At 48.9% G+C, this 20,976-nt stretch overlaps 2 protein-coding genes across 2 annotated transcripts in view; both read right to left on the bottom strand.

Moving 5' to 3' along the window:
• Window positions 1-20,976, bottom strand: part of PRCP (prolylcarboxypeptidase) — a 183,155-nt gene that overhangs the window by 57,197 nt on the left and 104,982 nt on the right. The window lies entirely within an intron of this gene.
• On the bottom strand, window positions 10,727-12,008 carry FAM181B (family with sequence similarity 181 member B). The gene has a single exon (XM_090030684.1). It carries the CDS (start codon window positions 11,939-11,941, stop codon window positions 10,874-10,876), a length of 1,068 nt encoding a protein of 355 aa, XP_089886810.1. The 5' UTR covers window positions 11,942-12,008; the 3' UTR covers window positions 10,727-10,873.

Raw genomic sequence — 20,976 nt, 5'->3', positions numbered from 1 at the left:
TCGGTCTCCGATTCAATTCAGAGAAGATTCAGTCCAATTCGGAAGTCGAATCACCAAATCCGAATTCGAATCAGGAGACCAGAAAAAACCTCCAAATCGATTTGGAAAAGATTTGGAAAAAGATTTGGAGATTCAGAAGGCAGTCTTTCAGGGGAACAGGAACTGAGAGGAGGGAGGGAGTGCAGGGGGGGAAGACTGACATCTGTAGCTAGCTAGTGACTGTGATCTTTCCTTGAGTCCCCTTCTAATCACAGTGCTCTGGGGGAAGGACATAGAAACAGCACATAAGCCTCTGTCTGCAGCCTTTCTGTCCCTTTTGTGAGCTGTTTCTGCCCAAGAACCAGGAAGGCCCCCTGTTACCAGCTACCATCCCTGCTGGTTTCATCCCACTGTGCCTTAACACACACACAAAGTCACATGTGACATGGAGTTTTGCTTGTCATCACCTTGAGGTGCGGTTTCCCAGAAACCCCCATACCTAGCTCCTTGAAACTTAGCAGGTTTTGTGCCCTCAGAAGGAGTCACCATCCCTGCTGTTTTCATCCAAATCTGCCAAAAAATGACAAAGTTATAGGTATTTCAGTGATTCCCCATTATAGTCTATGGCCAAATCTCTGAATCTCTCCAAATCATCACTGAATCTTCCAAAGCCAAGTTGCCCAAATCGATGTGGCACAGTGATCCAAATCTCCGAATTGAATCACTGTCCTCTGAATTGGCCAAATCCGAATTGAATACTTCCCTATTTGCACAGGCCTAATAACAACTATCCTAAGCAATGCCTTGGAAATGGACCCTTCACTATTAGAAGTAGATTCAAGTAAGGATGTGTTCACCGACACTCTTTTCCATCTACATGACAGCTGTTCTGCATCGTATTGTTGATGCCATCTGGAATCAGGACCCAGTATCGCATGAACAGGAATCGCTAACATCTAGTGATTACATTGCAAATCTAGGATAACCAACCCCTCCATTACTGATATTCAGTACACTGACAATTGTGTCATGTGTGCCCACACAATTGAAGAGCTCTGGGTCACTCTCGATTGCTTCTGTGAAGCATATGACATGCTTGCATTCACTGGGCATGTCTACACATGCATATTAATGTGATGCAATAAATTTTGCATGTTTACCCGTGTGCCAGGGATCACAGCATATTGGACTCATCCACATGCATGCTTTAATGAGCATTTACCTATTTTAATGAGTATTTAAGCATCATTAAAAAAAACATGCTTATTAGTTAATGTGCATTAAGCATCACTTAAAAACTGGGCACTTCCACACATGCAGGGAGCCTGCTCTGACACACTGGAAATCCAACGCATTGGATCAGACTCGATTAATCAAGTCTGCTGGAGAACATAAATTGATGCACTCTGGAAGCTTCACACATCACGTTTATCAGCAACAGAGCACGCCTCCATCCTGAGAAAATGGTGGTGGTGCACTTTGAACTAAAACACGTTCAATGTGCTTTAGTTCAAAGCGCACCACCGCCATTTTCTCAGTGCAAAGGCGTACTGTGCTACTGATATGTGTGCTGCTGAAGCAGCACCAGGCACTTTTAATTAGCATGGCTTGCTAATTAAAAATGCCCAGTGCCACATTGGGAACACATGGAAAAATGCCCGCTGTGCTTAATTAATGTACATTAAGACAGTCCGATGCACAGTTTCCTAGTACTTCAGGGTGCTTTTACACATGCTCAGCAGGGTAGGAGGGAGGCACGCTGAAGCTCATTCAATGAGCTTTAGTTCAAGCACCCCGGTGCCATTTTGAAGCATTGGGATGCCGATGCACAAGACACAGGAGGCTAGCAGTTGTATTTACCACACTCCAGCAGACTTGATTAAGTTTTTTTACACCACAGCAGCTTAGCAGTTGTATTTACAAGTACTAACCTACTGCAGAGTAAATTAGTTTATTCCAACCTAATGAGGCGCATGTGTAGATATGCAACATTTAATGTGCAGTTAATTAATCTACTGCACAGTAAACCTCTCATGTAGATGCACCCACTCTCAACTTAATGAAAACCAAGATACTTTACCAATCCACCCTAAGCCAACTAGATGCTTCTCTACAGATTACAATTAGAGTGCAATCCATGAAGAATGTTGAACTTTTTCACCACTTGATTAGCCAGCTTTCCCAAAAAGTAAATATAAATGGTGATATTCAACACTGGATAAAATCTGCAAGCGCTACCTTCAGACAGCTCTGAAATCATGTCTTCAGTGATCATGAATGACATCAGGACCCAAACCAAACTTGTGGTCATCCAAGCTGTTGCCATCTCTACCCTGTCAAATGACCGTGAAACTTGGATGACATATCGGAAACACCCTGAACTATAGTGATGACATTGGTATAAACAATTACAATAGGCCTGGGTTTGCCTGCCACGTGCTCTCAGAGACTCATAAACTTTAAGCCCAGAGGGAATCGTTAGCTCATCTAGGCTCAGATCCTAACACTGGCCACAGAAGTTCAGCTGCATTGAGCCCAATAGCTTGTATTTCAACAAAAGCTACCTTCCTAAAGGAGTCTTGATTTGTAGACATCAAGAGATGGAGAATCCAATTCACCACTTTCTTTGGCTGGTTGCTCCAGTGATTAATCACCCTTAGCATTAAAAATGTGTGACTTATTTCTGCTTTGAACACGTCTGGCTTTAACTCCCAGTCATTCATTCTTGTTGGGCCTTTCTTTGCTGGGTTGCAGAGGCCTTTAGTACCTAAGTATTTTCTCTCCACTTGTGCACATAAATCCAGTCACTTCTAAGTCTTCTTGATAAAATGAACATCCTGAGCACTTTCAGTTTCTCATTATTAGGCACTGCTTCCTGCAATGCCTGTTTTCCATACAGTTATCTAGCTTTTCTGGTTCTTGAATGCAGCATATTGAAAATTCTGTCCAAGACTCAGCAGATTCAAAATTGAGATTTGTATCAAATCAAATATGAACACAAATAATTGACCCAGTGCATTAGCTATGGTTACTTATTCTGATATTAAAATCAATGTATTATATACTGTCCCAAACATTGCTGTGCCACAGCTTTTTCTTTTGAAAACAGCTGACTGCCCTGAAGAAGCAGTCAAGAAAGGAGAAAGTGGTTTGTGTGTTCAGCTTTTGGATCACTGGGGCTTTTATTGCCTGGAAATCATAGAAGCCTTTTGGGTTTGGGTATACAAAGGGCCAACAGTTGTGCAGTGCTTGAAATAATGGGGCCCTGAGAGCAAAAGGGGCTTCATAGCACTTCCACATCATGTATATAATCAATAACAATAAATAGCAGACTTCAAGATCAGATTTTTGGTCAATGCATAAGGCCATACAACATGAGCTAGGAATTTTCCTATTACCAGTTACACTTAACTACTCCTTTACAAATTAAATCCTTTCCCGAGACCTCTTAGTCACAGACCTCAACTTACTGTGCAAAGCTGTGACATTTGTTTAGTTAGCACTTTAAGAGTCCACTGACCTTTGAAGCCTGAAAAGAAAATCTCGATAAAATCACTAATTAAGGATGACTTTGAATCACTTATGCCAGATACATGAATAAACAAAGAAGCTAAAGGTCTTGCTATCAAACAGAAAAAAGTGGGGTTTTCTTCATAGAGCAAGGTTTGTTAAAATGCCCAAAAAGCTGGTAACTGCTTCATCTTTATTTAGTCAAGCGTATCGAAGCAATCAGAGCTAAGCTTTAAAGTGTGGTTTCATTATGGAAAGGTACTATGGAAAAAAAAAATGGCATCTTTTTTCTTATTAGCTGATGAGAAAATGAAAGGGTGGAAGGGGCGAATCGTAAAAGCTTTAATTTCCGAGTACTTCATTTCATTTCTGTCTAAAATGTTTAACCAATCCTACTGCGTGTATGCCCAGAATCGTATCCTTTTAATACTACGGAAGTGCCAGGGCTCCCATGAGTTAGCAACAGGGTTTTTACTGCAGATGTAAGGGCCTTTATCTTGACAAAACCCTGGACGGAAATGGACCCGCAGAGCTGGAGCTGAAGGCAGAATTTTGCCTGTAGAACTGTACGACATCCTGATGATATTTGAGAAAGAAATCAAACAGTCCTGTTTTACCCTCGCCCATCTGGGCTGAGGTTGCACAGTTGGCAGGCAGTAAAATAAATCATCTTTTCATCTGAAAGCTAAGCCGATTTGCTTTGGAAATCCCTGAGAAGCAATCAACACAGAGCCCTACGATGCCGCTTACACAAAAACTTTCAAGAGTAAAGCCACATTTCAAGGTTGGCTCCAATAATTGACTAAGGATGTTGCCTCCCGGCTTTAACCATTTTCTTGTTATTTGTATTACAGTGGAGCCTGGATGCTCTCACCCAAAAACACAGAGAGAGGCAAACCCTACCCCAAACACTTATAGCTGAGCAGATAGGACTGTTTAGGAGAAGGAAAGATGATCGGGAGAAGGAAAGGAAAGATGATCATCTGCATAGGGAACAAAAACAGAGATTTAATCTGTGGTACCGCCCATTCTTCCCCTAATCCTATCCAGTTATCTACAAGGCCATCTTCTGAGTTCCTGCTTTCCCCTGGAGCTCTTTAAATTCAGAGAGGGCCTTAAGTTTGTCCAGAGTCACTAAGTGTGTTTTTGTTTGCCGCAGGCCCGCCCTGAGGCTCAAGCAGGGGCCACACAACTTTTATAAAACAGCAAAACCGATTAGCCATCACAGTACCGAGGGTTTACACAGAGAAACGGCATACATCGAACTCACCAAAACTGAAGTCCCACATTCCCTATTAATAGCATATTACAGTAAATTAGCATTCAAGGTCATCACATGCCAGTTTCCAAGCGCACTGCAGTCAAATCAAATGTCCAAGAGATGCAGCTTCTGGCGATACAGCATTGCAAGTTCAGGGTGTTCAGCTGAGAGACTCTCAGCACCTCCGAGGATCATGTACCAGTTTCCTACCTGGGCAAGTGAATGAGCTGTCAAGCATCTGTTGCTTTTCCAATCAGCTCTCCCCAAGCTGGAAGCGGATCATAAATTTAAGCAGCAGGTCCATAACTTGTGACTTTGGCAGACCAGTCTTGCAAACTCCTAAGCACCAATCCAGTACAGGAAAAGAAATGATGCATTTGCTTTCAGTGTTTTCTACTTTCATTCCTTCCACCTGATTCACCTAAACTACCCACCATGAAAATGAAAGGCTTAGCACTAGTGTTATTATATTTTTTTAAAGGGGTGTAAGAGATGTTATAGAGTCAAAGGAAGACAAATTTAAAATACCAAGTCATCATGACACACAGCAGTTCCCTGTCCATGGTTATAGCTCCAAAAACAGCACCACAAGTCCTCAGCAGTGCCCCCATTTCTCTAGTAAGCCTGGCCAGACTTTCTTGCAAACTCAAACTTGCCATGAAAGATCAGAATGCAAAGAAGTGCAAGATCTGGCCTGTAGCACTTGCTTTCCTAGATTAGATCAAGGAAATGAGTGTGCAATCGCCCCCTACTCAAAACAAATAAAACTCTCACCGCATGCTCAACACTACCCTATAAATTATGTAGGACTGTTACTAGGATCATTCCTCGAGTTCTTCTGATAAGGCCAAATCTTGCCCTGCTTAGTCAGACAGGCCGCCCCACTGGCTTTTATGAGGGAGGCAGAATGGTCCAGTGCAATGTGTGAATGGAGTCACATTCAGTGACACTGCAAAGTATTGAAAAAATGGGTTACCATATTTTCTCCCCAGAATAAGGTACACATCTTGGTTGTGAAGGTGGAATAGAGAAAAAAAAAAAACGTTTCCTGTAGGAACTGAGTAGCAGCAGTTTAGGAGCCAAGCCTCCTCAATGTTCACCATGTTTCCTTGCTTATAATGCACACCTGTTTCCAGCAGCTAGTCTTTTGGGAAAAGGTGCACGTTGTATGTGAAGGAATACTGTAGCCTAAAGAAAAGAAAATCTTTTTCCTTGCATAACCTTGCTTGAAATTAACCTTGGATAACCTCAGCGTGAAACATGCTGTCAAACTTTTGATACACAGCCACAAGCCAGTTCGGTAGACCTATTGTTACTCATGATACTTTTTTTACTCTTGGTTTTTTATAAATGTAAGGGGATCCCAAAAGTGTTGGATTTGATATGAGGTGTTTCTAAACTAAGAAAAAATAGGTTACAGGATAAGATACAATGCTGGAAATCTGAAGATCTTAAGCCATGATCTTCTCAAGTGCTAAACATCCCCAAATCACATTTCTGTCAATGGACTTGCGGGGTTTAATGCATAATATGTCCAACCTACTTGCTTGCATGCCGCTAAGTTGTATCCATCTCCAACGCTTTAAAGAATCCCTCAGCATATTTTTCTCTTACTGTCACCAATAACTGGAGGATTCCTTTCTATGTTTGCACTGTTGCCAAAAAGCAGTTTATTCAGAAAGACAAAAAAGAAAACATTTTACAGTCATTTCTGTCCCTTTTTTCTAACAGTGTAAAGGACTACTAAAGATCATCAGAGATGACTCGTTATTATAATTGTTGTAATAGTTAGAATGCAGCAGAGCAATTTCAAGCTCATGTCATCAGGGATTACAAAGCCTGATCTAGAGCTCAAAGTCAATGCAAGCCTTTCTGTTGACTTTAACAGATTTTGAAACAGGCCCAGACTTCTTAAATCACAGGATATCAAAATGGCACACTAGCTGTTAGACCCATTAGTAAGTCATCATTCATGACAAGTTCCACCATTATGCATATTATTTTACACATGCCTTATTAACTTTGCTGAACAGAAGGAAGTATAAGCAGTTTGAGTACTCCTTCCCACAGAAAAAAAAATATATATATAAACAGTACAATGTGTGCAAACTATTTCAACCTCAAAACAATGAGAGGTATTAGTCCGTCCCTTCATAAAAGTAACTATTTCAATGATCCAGTTATAGACCCTCATAAGTAAACAGCTATATTTCAGTAAGTCACAGAGCTGTCTGGGACATGCACATTTCTAATTTATCTGAAAGGGTTGCAACTTTTTGAAAGAAACTAACAGAGATAACTAGAGGGACAAATTTAGCACTCAGAAGACAGCGGAAGCATTATCAGATAAACCAAAAATATCCAGCTCAGTTATACCTACTTTTATTCTGACTGGTGTTTCATACAACACCAGTGGGTGCTTTCTTGGACATACTGGGCAATGGCATTTCAAAGTAAGTAGCGCTTTGGTGTGGTGAGTTTGGACTATCAAACTGGGGCAAAACTGGGGCAGAAGAAGAATCCCCGCAAAGAACATAAGAAAACCCTTTCGTGTCCTCTAGATGGCGATGTGCAATCTGGAAATGATCACCGTCTCCTCAAGGCGTGCAGCGCACCATACCTTTAAAGAAGTTGCACAGACGTTCTTTGTTTGGCGTGTGTAAAGGAGAAACGGCTCTTTAGATCAACTCAGCCAATGTTAGCTGGCTTCAAGGGCTGTTAGACACTTTTTATTTGCTTTGTAATATAACCAGTTAGTGCTTCCTATGTACCAGAAACACAATAACACTTGCAAGTGAACTTTAATTTTAAAACACTTTCGATCAGATAAATAAAGTCCTTACTTAGGTAGGATTCTTGAAGGCACCAGGAGCTTGCTTCATAATGACTGAGTGAAAAAGGAGGGTTTCCACGCTTCGGATGCAGCGATCCTGATTATTTTCTCTCATATAGCCTGTTGAAGTCGGTAGCAAAAACCCCAGTGACTTCACTGGCAGTTGTGGTTTATACCAATCTAACTCCGCTGACTTGAACCGGATCACACCTCACAATGATGCACGACAAGAATCACGACCAGTGAGCCTGATTCTCCATGATCCTGTATCTTGAGTAGTCATTTACGGCCAAGATAGAGTGCAAAATTAGTGTAAAATGTTTTAATGAGATTGACAGCATTTTGTACATACTTTAGTCAGGCATAAATGATCACACATTGGTACAGGGCAATAGAAAATCCAACCCACTAGTCTACCATAATTCTTCAGAAGACGATCCCTAAAGAAAAGTCCAGTCCTTAGCCAAGCAGAGCTCCTACTGAAGTTGAGAGCTCTCTCCAGAAACAGGATGGTAGAAGGATGCCTCGATTCAATCCCAAAGAAATATAAACTGGCACATGCAACAGTAGAATACACTGACAGAGAAATAGAATTGCCCAGTAACAAACACAGGTGAAAAAATAATAACATTTACTTTACTATGTTGTTAACGTAAATGAGCTGATTTGGTGTTCCCTGTGCTCCGGAGACTTTCAGTGAAGTCACTGAGAATTCAGGAGTGCACCTAAGGTGGGACACATTGGTGACAAAAAAGTGTTACGCTACACCAATGCAAGGCCATCAGATCTGAAATGCTCCAAAAGGAAAAACAATGGTAAAAAAAAAAAAAAAAAATACTATAAATTCCCAGGCACAAATCCCTTGATAGACAGCAGGAAACTTACTAACTCAAATGAGGTTGAAATCAACCTTGTCTTGATCATCTAGAGTGCAGTTAATATACTACCTCTCACTCGAAAATGCAAAGCGCCCCCTGGTCTCAGGGGAAGCTGGTTAGCACACGTGGTCTGACGTTATAATGGTCATCTACGTGACCAAGAGGTCAGGGTTAGCTTGCTGATCTACATAGGCTGGACTGGCTGTCCCTTGCTTTTTTTATATATACTTACTTAAATTGAGTTAAATAACCTATAGTAAAATCATATTTTAAAAGTGCATTTACTTAACAAAGTCCAGTACAGCAGACTGTAGCGATTAAACAGTTGCCCCGTGTTACAACAATGCTTCTTGCATACAGACACGTTGTTGGCTGCTTAGGGGGTCTTTTTGGATGAGCGCCGTTAAATCAGTGTAAGCTAGCATGTCTATCGTTTCAAAATAAAATTAAGCCAGCTCCTGAAATGTATTTTAAATTATTACAGTTATCCTATTTAAGTCCAAAAGATCGTGTCATCTCTCTTTCCTTGGCCATAAACTAGTTAATGTGATTATTAATGACAATGTTTTATTCTTTTTATCCCACCGAGTGATGCCAGGTAAAATAATGTACCACCTCTGGAAATACTGTTTAAATGACCAATTCTCATGTTTATCATCTATTTAAAACCAGTTAGGGGAAAAAAAAAAAAATCAAATTCTTACTCTCTGGCTTTAGGCAAAGAAGAGTGCCTTTCACAGACTGGCACCTCATCCAAATCCCAACAGCAAACTTCAAATTCTGGTGATGCGCTGTCCTGAAAGTACCCATTTGGATCCCTTTTTTTTCCCCGCCTAACAACTTGTCACCATTCAGGTCATGCTGGTAAATCGCTGTAGCAGCTAGTAGAGAAAAACACAAAACAGGACTAGGTTGTTATGGGGAAAATAAAGCATTCCACGGGATTGCGTGGGGGTGGGGGTGGCAAGCGACTGCAACAAATCGGACTCACGAAGTGTAGCGAACGAAGTTTGCCCACGGTGATGATGTGGAAGGAGACACTAGAGTATTTCGTTCCAACAGCAGTAACAGCCACAGGTCTTTACGCTACTGTGCACCTTTATTTGATCGGACTTATCATAAACTCTTTTACATAACTTAAATGATTATCAAATACTCTCCTGTACACAATGGAACTGATCTGCATTACTTTCAACGCTCTGACACATTCCTGAAGGAAATCCAAAGCCATTTGTGGGAATCGCGTTGCTTGAGTTGCTACAGTCCGTTTTTTTGTCCCGAACGCAGGCAATCAATTAAATTATTTAGCATAGTATATTGCTGCTTGCAGAAGTCTGCAACACATTGTTAAATTTAAGGACACTACGATTTGGTAACAGCGTTTTGAATGATTTTTTTTGTCATCTTGCTTGATTTTTCTCTTCTTTTTTTTTCCCACTTGTCTGTGTCCCCTACTGAAAACCTGCCAGTGCTTACCATTTGCACAAGTGCGGGACGAGATTTTCAAGCTGCTGCCAGAGCTGACTGAGTTTTACTTTCCAAGCAAAGTTGTTTGCAATTGGTCACGGCCGCTTCAAAGAACAGCAGCCCCCGTCAACCTAACGTAAGACACGAAAATCCAAGTGTATTTGCCTACAGTAAAACAAAATCATAGCCCTACTCAATGCTACCAGATTGTGCACTAGAAAAACACCTGAAAGAATACGATATTCCACATCTGTATTATGTGCGGTCGAACTCGGAGGAGGGGGCAGGGAGTCGGGACTCAGCACATGAAGGAAAAGAAACATCTAAAGGCCAGATCCTTCCTCGCGCCCGCCCTGCCTTGTTTCTCAAACAGTCCCTTGAATCCCACCGGGAGGACCGGCAGACTCGAGCGCTATGCCCCGTGGCAAAAATGTGACGTGAACCCTATTGCTGCCAGGGAGCCCGCTCTCCTTCTCCCCGGCACTAGCTTCACGAGTCCAGAGGCGCCTGAGGTCGGAGGAAAGCCTCCCCTGGCCATCGGCCGACTTCAGACGAGGCCTTGGAGTCAGCGGGGTTGCCCTGGCCCCCAGGAGAGCAGAGCCAGGGCTCGAGGGGGCCCCGCGCCCCAGCGCTGGCTTCTCCTCGGGCGCTAAAAGCCCTGGAGCTGGCACGAACCCCAGCCACCGGCTCGGCTCTTCTTCAGGCCAGACGTGGGGCCGCCCCAGCTCTGTCCCCTCAGGGTGACCCTACGACCCTTCGTAGCCCGGGAGATCAGAGGCCGGCGAGAGTTACCCCGGGGCGCAGCCCGCCCGGCCCTCCTTTCCCTCCCGACATCGGTGTCCCGCCGCCCCGCCGCGGCTCCCGTCCGACGCCGCTGTGCCAGACCCCGGGGTCCGCGGGCGGGGGCCGGCTGCCCCGGGCGAGGGGCGCCTCGAGGCCCGCGCCCTAGAGGCCGGAGAAGGCGGCCCGGCCGTAGCCCGGCCCGTACTCGTAGGGCAGGCCGGGCGGGAGGGCGCAGTCCGCGAAGAAGGGGGCGAAGGCGGCGGCCAGGGGCTCGGCGTAGAGCGGCGGGTCGTCGGCGGGCGGCGCCGGGGGGCCCTTCTTGGCGGCGGGCGGCGGCCAGGCGGGCTCGGGGTAGAGCAGGCCGGCCAGGAGCGGCGCGGGCGGCTCGAAGAGCGCGGGCTCCAGCGCCAGGTCGGCGGCGGGCCGCGCGGGGAAGCCGTCCTGCTCGCCCAGCAGCCCGCTGCCGTAGTCGGCGCCCAGCAGGTCCAGGAACTCGGCCGCCTCGGGCTCGCGGGGCGCGGGGCTGGCGCTGCGGGGCGCGGGCTCGGTGAAGAAGGAGGGCGGCAGGTTGCGGTGCCGCAGCGGCACCTTCCCGCCGCCGCCGGGGCCTCCTCCTCCTCCTCCCGCCGCCGCCGCCGCGGCCGCCGCCGCCGCCGGCTCCGCGGCGAAGAGCGCCGCCAGGCTGCGGCTCTGCGCCGCGCTGCCCGCGCCGTCCCGCCGGGCCCCCGCCGCCTTGCCGGGCGGCGCCGCGGCGGCGGGCCGGGGCGGCTCGGCCAGGATGCCGCTGCAGCGCTTGATCTGCTTCTGCAGGTACTTGCGGTGGTTCACCTTGCGCTTGGACTTGGCCGGCTTGTCCAGCGCCAGCTTGATGTTGCTGGACGCCGAGTCCATGAAGCTCAGCAGGTCGCGGGTGGCCTCTTTGCACTCGGGGCCGGCCGGCCGCGAGCCCGGCTCCGGCTCCGGCGCCGCGTAGTCCGGGAAGCAGAAGGGCACGACGAAGGGGTGCGGGCTCAGCACCGCCATGGCCGGCCCGGGCTCCCCCGACTGGCCGCGAGCGGCCCCGGCCGGGCAGGCGGCGGCGGCGCGGGGCGGCCCCTGCGCGCTCGGGGCGGGCGCTGGCGGAGGCCGCCGCCCGCAGGCTCCACGCAGCAAAGCGCCCCCGCCCCCTCCGCCGACCCGCACGGGGGGCCGGGGGCGCGGCGTGGCTCTGAGCAGGCGATTGGGATGCATGGTCTACTCCGCGGCGGGGCTGCCACGCCTGTTCGGGGCCTCGGCCGCCACCCACCCCCTGCAAAAAGTTGCCTGCAAAGTTGACCCCGCCAGCGGGCCGCCGCCCCGTCGCCACCGCCCCGGTGACTTCTGCGGGCGCTCCCCAGCCTTCGCTCCCGCAGCCGCCGCCGGGGGACGCGGCGCTCACGGTTGTGTGGATGAAATGTATTTATTTCAGTCCTTGGCAACTGGTGCCTCTTGAGTTCGGGGGCACCTGCAGAAGCTGCCGGCGGGGACAGGGCTGGGGAGCACCCCAGAAGCCACCAGCGGGGTCAGCAGCAGGAATGGCCCTGTCGGGGGGGGCACATGCCCCCCCATGCCCCACTACCTGTCGCCTCTGCTCTGACTTACCACACAGTTGGTTCCTGAAAACCACATCTTAAGTTGAAACATCAGAACTCAGAAGGGATTTCGCCATAGGAACAATGTTATAAATGGGGGATTGGTTCCCGAACCGGGGCCCGAGACCCTGTTTTCACCAAAAATAACCCAGAATTTTGGACTTGATCAATTATACATGAGTCATATAGCTACATCAATGTATTTATATTGTAAATAGCAATCGTATTGATTCGGAAGGACTTCTTTGAGGTGACTTTGCTGAGCTTTTTGAAGGGCTCTTGGTTGGACTTTTTGAGGGGCTCTTGACTGGAGGCTTCTCAGGAGTCCTGGCTGCAGGTTTTTCTGGAGTCTTATCTGCTTTCTTAAAGAAAGTGGCCAAGAAAGTTTAGACAGATGTTCTCCATGGAGATGGGCAACACAGCAACTTGTTTGCTGGCGTGGCGTCGCATCGGATCAAGCATTGTGAAGTCGAAACTAACATCAGAAAGTTGAAACAGGGTGTCAATTTATAAATGTCGTAAGTGCCGTTTATGGTAACTCGAAACGTCTTAAGCCAAGGATTGCCTGTATTGATTATCACAATAGATGCAGGAGCAGCGGAGTGAGTGTTGACTCTGATCTATTCTGGTGCGAAAATCTGCCATTATATAGTCATAATATGCCTCTCAATAAAATAGGTGTGTTATGACTTGTGTTCAGAGTGTCGTGTAGATGAAATGCATTGTGTAATATTCTCCACTCCAGCTGTAATAAAAATTAATGATGCTGAATATTTGTATGATCAATATTGCGTTAAGATACTTTCATTTGCCATTTCATGGCTAGGGCCCAGTGAAATTGAAATCGAAAACGTCTGACTTGCTTACAGGTCATCAAAATTAAGCCTCTAGGGCAGGGGTTCCCAACCTTTTTAGATTGTGGACTGACAAACTGCAGACCGGAAGTGACTGCGAACTGGCAAACTGAGGACCGGCAAACAGGACTTTTTTATACTGAATATAAAAAAAGAGTTGGCTGCTGCTCTGCAGTACGCCGGTCACTTCCAGACTTCCGGTCTGGCAGACAACCCTCCTGTGGACCGGCAGCCAACCCTTCGCAGCCCGGTATTGGGCCATGGCCTGGGGGTTGGGAACCTTTGCTCTAAGGGGTCCCAAATGACTCTCTTGCCCAGGGCCCCAACAACCCTAAGGCCACCACTGCAGAGGGGAGTGCCTGGCTCATGCCCTGTGGTCACAGCAGTGCGGAGGGGAGCACTTGGTTCAGGCCCCCCATTGGTCACAGCCACCGAGAGGTGCCACTAGATTGTGTGGGGACACATAACAGCTACCCTGAGCGGGTCAGAACATAAGTCGGGCTCGTCTCCTCTCCTGTGGCACAGCCGAGACCCACCCTGTCTGGGAGCAAAGCGAGACCCCCGCACAGGCCTCTCTGGAGTGCTCCAGACCGCAGCCACCATCATCCCCACCACACTCCAGCATCCCGTCCTCATGTCCTGCTGGGACACCAAGTGATGGGCCACCCTGGCAAGGACAAGGGTACCCCGTGCATGAGCCTGTACTTAGGGTGACCCTATGACCTGGTTGAGCCAGGACTGTTTCGGATGTCAGAGGCTGGGTGTCCCGGAAACATGGGGGCACGAGGCTCAGTCTGCCCAAGAGTTGGAGCGGTGCAGAACGACTCGTAGGTGGATGGGCAGGCACCACTGTCTGGCCAGCTCATAGGTCTGCCCCCACTGATTTGTCAGAGGGTGTGGAGGACATTATCCGGGATTTCCCAGGTGATGTCCTGGTTTTCCATGTGGTCAGCCTACTTATACTCCACCCTGGTTCCACGAGCCACCAGAGACCTCAGCTGGTGTGCGTCATGGACTCCTTCAGCACCTGGTCTCAGCCCCTTCACCACCTTCTCCAGAGCCTGCTGCTGTGCTGCTCCCTGCATGTTGTGTGTATGCGCACCGCCATCCACGGCCCTACCAAGGCCCAGGACCTCCTGGTCAACCTCCAGCTGGCCCTAGCCATGCTAGCCATCTAGCTGACCATGAAGGAGGCTCTAGCTGGAGGGACCCCCAGGGGCTGTGGGGCCATGTCCCTGTCCCTGGTCTATCCACATCTCTGGACAGTTTCACGGGGCTCCCACTGGTTCGAGGGCCAGTGGGCACTGTCTGGTGGGCTCTGCTCAGTGTCCCCTCTTGGTGCACTTGTTTTGAACCTGTGGCCTCACTCCTATCCCTGATTTCTCTTTGGTTGTCCCTCAGAATCAACTGATGAGTGCCCATTAGCCCCCCTAATAATGGAGGGGTGAGTAACCATTGCTGCATGGGTTTTTCTGGCTGGGACAGCACTGCGTCTCTGCAGGAGCCTCCCTTTGCCAGCAGGCTCTGATCTTCCATAGTCCCAGCAGAGGCTCCGGTAGCCAGGTGGCATGACCGGCAGCTCTTCCACCTGTGAGGTATCCCTAAGCAGGACTTGGGGGAGCTGCTGGAGTCCTGCCAGGACTGCCTCAGGTCTTGGAGGCTGGTCTCTGCCTCTAGGTCCCCAGACATGGTTGCCCAGGGTGCCAACCTCCTTGCCAAGCCCCTGCTGAAAAACTCACCCCTACTTTGGATGTGCCAGAGAATGGTCTTGGCCATCATTACTCACATCAGGGACCTCTTAGACTAAACCAGGCAGAAGTGAGAAGATCCCTCTATGCTGGCCTGGTGTACGGAGCTGCCCACACTGCTTTCACCCTGCCACCTACTCCAGGAGGTCCAGGCCACCCTGCCTCACTTACATTGACCAGGTCCTGTACGAGGGCAGTCCTCACCTCCCCGTGTGCCCCAGCCTCCCAGAGTTTGTCGTGGGACCCCTGCCTCAGCAGTGTCCATGGGACTCACCATCACACCATCTTAGCAGTCTGGAGGTTGCCAAGCCAGACCACTTCTGAACAGCCCATTGCTGCCACCTCTCCACACTCGTGGTCTGCCCCCTCCACCATCCTATTCTCACATCCCACAAGGACACCCATGGCTAGGATGAGGGTCCCCAGTAGACAAGCCTATACTCCACCCTGATCGTGCAAGTCACCTAGGACCTCAGCTGGATCCTCCATGGCTCCTCCACAGCTCAGCTGGCTTCTCCACGGAGCCATTGCCATGGGCATATCTGGTGTGCTTTGCGGACTCCTCCAACACATGCCTCTTCTGTGAGCAGAGGGAGACCCTGGTGCATACTTACCTGGAGTGTGCCGGGCTGCAGCCCCTTCACCACCTCCTCCAGTACATCTTAAAGAGGTTCTGGCTGCTCTGCTCCACGTACCTTTTTGTTTATGCTCTCCTCATCCATGACCTCCCCAAGTCCTAGGACATCCTGGTCAAATTGCAGTGCGTCCTAGCCAAGCTAGCAATCTATCGCACCAGAAAGGAGGCTAGGGGAACCCTGGGGACAGCGGGACTATTTTCCTGTCCCTGGTCCATTCGTGTCTCCGAGCAGGGTTTCACTGGGCAGTGTCCACTGACTCCTTGGACTCATAGGCACTGTCTGGTGTGCTCTGCAGTGTCTCCCCTTTGGTGCACTCATTTTGAACCTTTGACCATCACTTCCATCCCTGTTTTACCTTTTTTTCCCCCAAGAAATTAAGCTGTTACTTTTTCAGTTCTTGGTGGGCAACAGCCCACAATCCTTTGAAAGTAACAAATAGGCCTGTGTCACACGGGCAAAGCGTGGATGCTGAAAGGGAGAGTGAACTGTACCTGATCGGGGCTTTTTCCCCCCGCTCTTCCTCTCCCCCTTGCAGCCTCCTGCATTTAAGGCCCAGTAACTTCTGATTCAGTGTGGCATCCATCCGAAGCATTTTTCAGTCACTGTAGTTAAAGCTTCCTCGCAAACATGTTTGTAACTTGCTTTCCACACCTACCCAAGTCTTGAGAAACTTCTAAGCCCATTTTTGCATTGGTTTAAGCCCATGTATAAGTCCTTGGTGACTAAGATAAATAGCTAAGGTAGGTAGCAGATAGGGGAGATAACATATTTAGGACCATTCTCTTTTGAAACAACTGTTCAAGGGCCTGGAAATCTGCCTTTGTTAAGAATGAAGCTATTTAAACATTTTACTTCATTTTTATTGAACAAACATCATCACATTTATGTTGATTTCTGTATTAGTACAGAACAGTACCTATCGCAGACCCCTGTATTTTGGATTCTTTAGAAATAGTTTCATAGCTGGATATTAATAGGAAAAGTTGTACGAGGGTTTGTTTTTAATACCAGTGAAATGGGTTATTGTATTTGGGTTTGCATGCTCTCCTAGAGTCTTTACAACATTATGCTGGGAGGCAAAAAAACCAGAAAGAGGCATAGCACTAACTAGTTTCAGGTTTCAGCCTTAATATTCTACAGATCTTTTTATTTGAATAATTTACAGAGATGTGTAATTGTGGTTTAACTATTTTTAAGATTATAATTCTTTAAACATAAATCATGGTGTTTAATTCCCTCTCCTGTAATGGTATAACTGTGACCAAAAGCCCCCATACCATGATAAAAAGGGAGACACTTATTCTAACCTGGTTTACCAAATACGCAGAAGCCAAATACACATACAGTAGCATAAGGAAAAATATGGTAACGTTTCTATATCATTAGAGAGCCAAAGAGACTAAACTATATTAATTAACTCACTATCAGAGTACTAGTTCTCTGTCTCTCTCATTCAAGCAAATGGAGGAGGACTTGTTTACAGTGATCTGCGGGTTGAATTAAACTGAGTAATATAAAAATCCTAAATTGATCCAATGCATCACATGGTCCAGATTTGCAGTACCAAACTGCAGTCAGGTTCAGCTTTATAGAAATATTTCTGCAGAAAAGAAAAGACCCAAATTACCCCAAAGACCTTCCTTAGTCTAACTCAATGGGAATTTTGACTGAGTAAAGATCAAGAGTGGAAATTTTGCCTTCTGAGAAAAACCTGGGTAAAAGGTTCCTTACCCAAGGGGTCTGCCCAGGGATGAGCCCCCTCCATCTAGACTGAAGGGCACATACATGCGCAGACCATGGCTGCAGCCAAAGCCATTGGAACATCATAGCTGCCACCCCACAGCTCCACTCATAGACACGGGGCTGATGCCAACTCATTCATGTTGTGCAGAGCTGTCCTCTACGCATTGCACATTTCATACAGCTTCACACAAAGCTCTGGTCAGTGCTCTATCCAAACCCAAGGGCCAATCCTGAAAAGATTTGGAGCATTGATGGCCAGCCCCGAATCAGTGGCCCTCATTCCCAACTGGCTGCTCCCTGCCCTCAGGCCCTAGCCCCCCGATGTGTGGGGCAGGGGGGTGGGTGTGTGGGGCATGGGAGGTCCCAAGCAGCCCCTTCCTTGCGGGCTGGAACTCTGCCAGCCTGCAAGGGAAAGCCACAGTTTCCCGCAGTTTTCTCTTTTAAATGAAAATCCATTTTTAAAGTTTATTCGTGACCCTTTCATATATTCTTGCAACCCCATTTTTGGGTCACAACCCATGGATTGAGAAACGCTGATCTAGACCATATTTCTGATTTCAGCGTGAGCCCCACACATTGGGGGGCTGGGGCCTGAGGGCAGGGAGCAGTGAGTTGGGAATGAGGGCCACTGATTCGGGGCTGGCCATCGATGCTAACAAATGGGTCTTGGTCCCAAAAAGGTTGAGAACCACTGGTCTAGAGGGTGAGTTTGATTGTATCCATTCTTTTAGAGCGGCAGGGCTCAATATATGGCTCACAGGCCAGACCTGGCCACCAAAGTGACTGGATCTAGCCTGCAGCAAGGAGCTCGGGTGGGCAAGTCCCCTGCCAGCCCTGCCCTGCCTTGTCTCAGGGGTGACACATAGGGGATGCATGCGGGTGCACATGCACCCCCTGAGCATGGCGGTGCACCCGCTACAAAAAGGTGCCACCAACACTGTCAGCGGTGCCTGCGGGAATCACCGCTTGCCACCCCGCTGCTGATACTGCTGGCAGTGTCTGCAGGCGGTCCACGATCCCCGCTGGCTGATGACGACACTGCCAGCAGTGTCTGTGGGTGGAAGCCAACCCCTGATCAGCGCTTGCCCCCACCCATCCCCCCTACTGTGGCTGACAGTGCCAGCTGCGTCTGCAGGGGCTCCCCCACTTACTGCCGCTGTGATCCCACCTCTGCCACTGCACTCCTGCTGCCACCTGCCACTGCCACACTCCTGCCACCACTGTGCCCCAGCCGCTGGGGGCATGCGTTGTTCATGCCTTGCCCTGTGCTGCTGACCCCTTCCATAGTCCTCTCTGTTCTCTGCTCTCCCCTGCCCATGTGGCAAGCACTGCTTACCAGAGGCAAGTTCTCTCCCTCCCACCCTCTTCTACCAGAGGGTAGCAGTGGCCCCAGTGCCCCCAGTTCCAAAAGATTGAGGACCTGTTTTAGAGGGTAGCAGGAAATCACATCTACGTACACACTGGGACTAAGTGAAATGTACTGGTACTACAGAAAGACAGAAGAGGACGACGGAAAAGAAGTGGCAGACCTCACCTGGTGAGAGGGGTCTGGCACAGAATTTTTCTGGATTAGCCCCTCTGAGGAGGGCAGTGGGTGGGGGTACGGGAATAGGGATAGGTGTCTCTATGTGACACTGGTCAGACCACAGCTGGAGTATTGCATCCAGTTCTGGGTGCCGCACTTCAGGAGGGATGTGGACGGCATCGAGAGGGTCCAGAGGAGGGCCGCTTGCATGATCAGGGCAGCAGGGCAGGCCCTATGAACAGAGGCTACAGGACCTGAACCTGTTCAGCCTCCAAAAGAGAAGGCTGAGAGGGGATCTGGTGGCCATCTACAAACTGGCCAAGGGGGACCAGCAGGCTATGGGAGAAACCCTGTTCCCCCGAGCGCTACCGGGAGTAATGAGGAAGAATGGCCATAAATTGACTGAGAGTAGATTCAGATTAGACATCAGGAGGCGCTACTTCACAGGATCTGGAACCAACTTCCAAGGTAGGTGGTGCTTGCCTCTACCCTGGGGGTCTTCAAAAGGAGGCTAGACAATCACTGAACCAGGGTCATTTGACCCCAGCATCCTTTCCTGCCCATGGCAGGGGGTCGGACTTGATGATCTCCTCAGGTCTCTTCCAACCCAACCAACTATGAAACTATACCCAAGCTAACTTTCAATGTAGCAGTGTAGCAACACAGAACTCAGCCTGTTGTCTCAGCATAAAGAGGAAACCTGAGTCTGCTGTCATCTCCCTGTGGATGACCAGGAGCTCTGGAGTTTCTTGGCAGCTCTGGTGCCATGAGTGAAGGGTTGACACGAATGTTTGCAAGCAATGCATCGAGCTTAAAAGGCCTGCATAAAGAGGAAGCCTGAGCCTGTCATCATCTCCCTGTGGATGAACAGGACTCCATCAAGAAGAGTTAAGACAGGCTTGATGCTGAGACCGTTGCTCACATCAGGCCAGAGTCTTCAGTCCTTATTTATGACTGATGAGTCATACCCTAATACTGAAGAAGTCTACCCAGCCAAATAACCACCCAGGTTCTCAGGCAGATTTTGCAGCCTACACTTTATCTCCCTGCTGCCACGGCTATACTTGTACTGGAGCCCAAGCTATCATGCTTGAAGCTACTCTACCGGAATTGCAGTCATGCTTTTTGTTGTGGCATAGACATAGCTTTTCTGGCCTTCCTGCCTACATTCTTCACTGAACAATATTGCCAATTCATAGTTAATCCACCTGGCTTCACAGCCCTGCCATCTTCACCGTGGCAGCCCTCACAACATCAGTTCTGCCAGTTGTTGGAACCCACAGAGTTCTGTCCAATGGACCTCAACCATTGGCAATGCGTAGGGGGTGTACACAGGTGCAGGTGCACGTGCACCCCATGAGATTGGCGGTGCACCTCCTAAAAGAAGCACCACTGATGCTGCTGCTGGTGCCTGTGGGTGGTCGCCACTTGCCACCAGCCGCTGACACCACCTGCAGCATCTGCGGGTGGTTGCCAATCACCGGTCAGCACTCGCTACCCTCCCCGTGCCACCAACACGGCTGCAGCTGCCTGTTGGAGCTCCCTGCTCACCACCGCCACACCCCCACAGTCGCCTACAGGCGGTCACCATGCCCACTCCCCAGCCTCCAGGGGCATGCGTCGTTCGTGACCTCAACTCAGAATGAGCAAAGAACAAGGGGTGGGAGTAGAGGAGCCTGTTCAGTGGTCAGAGCAGTAGCTACTGACTTTGAAGAAGGCAGTTGTCTGTTCACTCCATGGGGAGCTAAACTGGGTACATCTACACGTGCACTTTACTGCTGACTTGACTAATTAGCTCCACAGTAAAGCCTCACAGTCTACACGTGCGTCACTATTAGGGTGCAGTAAATTAATTAAATCCACTGTAAGATAGTAAGGTCGGGGACCGTACTATTTATGGCAGAGTACTTAACTCCGGTGAAATACACATGTATTGGTGATGGGCTGGCTGGGGCACGAGGATACTAAAGTGCAGGCGCTGCCTGCCGCCTAGCCCCCCACTTTAGCAACCTTGTGCTCCAGCCAGCTGCCCCACAACCCACCACCACCATCACCACTACCCGAAGCCCAGGGCTAACCCCACCTTCCCCGCACTGCATCCCCTGCCAGCCTGTGGCTGCTCCACCCCTGTTCAAAGTGCTGCGGTC

This window comes from Crocodylus siamensis, chromosome 1 (assembly GCF_052110815.1).
Source record: "Crocodylus siamensis isolate JL-2025a chromosome 1, ASM5211081v1, whole genome shotgun sequence".
In the NCBI taxonomy this organism is placed as follows: domain Eukaryota; kingdom Metazoa; phylum Chordata; order Crocodylia; family Crocodylidae; genus Crocodylus; species Crocodylus siamensis.
The sequence above is the reverse complement of the archived record's forward strand: the minus strand, read 5'-3'. Positions and strand labels throughout refer to the sequence as shown.

Excerpts from the sequence above, each read along its gene's own strand:
- FAM181B (XM_090030684.1), bottom strand. The coding sequence starts at position 11,941 with ATGCATCCCAATCGCCTGCTCAGAGCCACGCCGCGCCCCCGGCCCCCC.